General features: G+C 66.0%; 1 protein-coding gene across 1 annotated transcript in view; it reads right to left on the bottom strand.

The window, feature by feature from the left end:
• Window positions 1–520, bottom strand: part of Znf827 (zinc finger protein 827) — a 146,190-nt gene extending 145,670 nt beyond the window's left edge. The window contains exon 1 of the mRNA XM_013029498.1: window positions 478–520. Within this exon, the coding sequence (XP_012884952.1) occupies window positions 478–520 (43 nt within the window). The remainder of the gene's footprint in view (window positions 1–477) is intronic.
• Between the last annotated feature and the right edge of the window lie 758 nt (window positions 521–1,278).

The raw sequence follows: 1,278 nt of genomic DNA, 5'->3' as shown, positions 1-1,278 counted from the left end.
CGGCCCCCGACCCCCCGCGCGCCCCGGCCCCGCACCCGCAGGGCGCGGGGAGCCGCCGGGAATTCTCGTGGGCAGCTCGCCACCTCTCCCACCCCCCCCAACACAGACACCCCGATAAAGCCGGCGTCCGCGCGGCCCCCTCCCCCGCCACCCGGAGTGGGGAGGGGGAGGAGGGGGGCAGGCCCGATCTCAAGGAAGGGGGAGGAAAAAAAAGAAGAAGAAGAGGAGGAGGAGGAGGAGGGGGGAGGGAGGGCGGGAGGGGGGGCGAGAGAAAGAAAGAAAAAAGCGAGCGAATGGAAAGGGCACGGGGCTGATCATCACCAACATGGCTGCCTCGGCGAGGAGTAACCCGGGCTGTGTCTTTGTCGGCTTCACCTCTGTAACCCTAAACTGAGGCCGCAAACAACGGCGGGGCTGCGGCGGGGCCGGGCGGCAGGGCCGGGCAGGGCCGGGCGCGGCGGGGAAGGGGTGACTTACGTGAGGGAAGGCGCTGGGGCTGCTCCTGCTTCCTCCGGGGCATTTTCCCCCTTCCTCACATTCTCCTCCTCGGTTAATGGGAGATCAAATAAACCCCCGTGGGGGCACGGAGGCCGCCACGGGCAGGGCCGGGGAGGCAGGGGGCGGGCGGGCGGGCGGGGGGGTCCCCCCTTCTCTCCGATGTGTGCGAAAAATAGAAAAAAAAAAGGTGAAAAAATAAGAGGATGGAAGCTTGTTTCCTGAAGCCCGGAGCGGGTTTCTTCTCTCTCGCTCCCCCTCTCTCTCTTTCTCTCTAATTTTTTTCTGTTTGGTCGTGCACCTGGCTTGTCCCCCGAGCGTAATATTCCTCAATGGAATCGGATCTCATAGGTGTGAGTGAGTGTGTGCGTGTCCGGGGCTCGCGTGGGGTGGGAGGGATCGGTCAGTGCGCGCCGGTGCGCGGCGGGGATGGCCGCGCGCGGTGTCTCCGAGCCCCTAACACTAAGTCGGGATCAAAGGGCAGCGGCGGCGGCGGCGGCGGCGGCTCGGCTCCCGGCTCGCTCGCTCGCTCTCGCCCTCGCTCGCTCTCTCTCTTGCTCTCCCCTCGCTCTCTCTTGCTCTCTCTCTCCCCTCTCTCTCTCTCTCCCTCTTGCTCTCTCGCTCTGTCACACACACACACACACAGAGGCACAGACTGAAGGAGAGAGCGAGACACGCGCGCGCGCACACACACACACACGCGCGCGTGCACACGGCACACACAGCCCTGGAAGGTGCCCTAAGGCTCCCCGGGGCCGACTCCAGCCTCCCGGGCTGCGGAGA

The sequence above is a fragment of the Dipodomys ordii genome, unplaced genomic scaffold (genome assembly GCF_000151885.1).
Source record: "Dipodomys ordii isolate 6190 unplaced genomic scaffold, Dord_2.0 Scaffold119, whole genome shotgun sequence".
Lineage (NCBI taxonomy): Eukaryota > Metazoa > Chordata > Mammalia > Rodentia > Heteromyidae > Dipodomys > Dipodomys ordii.
The sequence above is the reverse complement of the archived record's forward strand: the minus strand, read 5'-3'. Positions and strand labels throughout refer to the sequence as shown.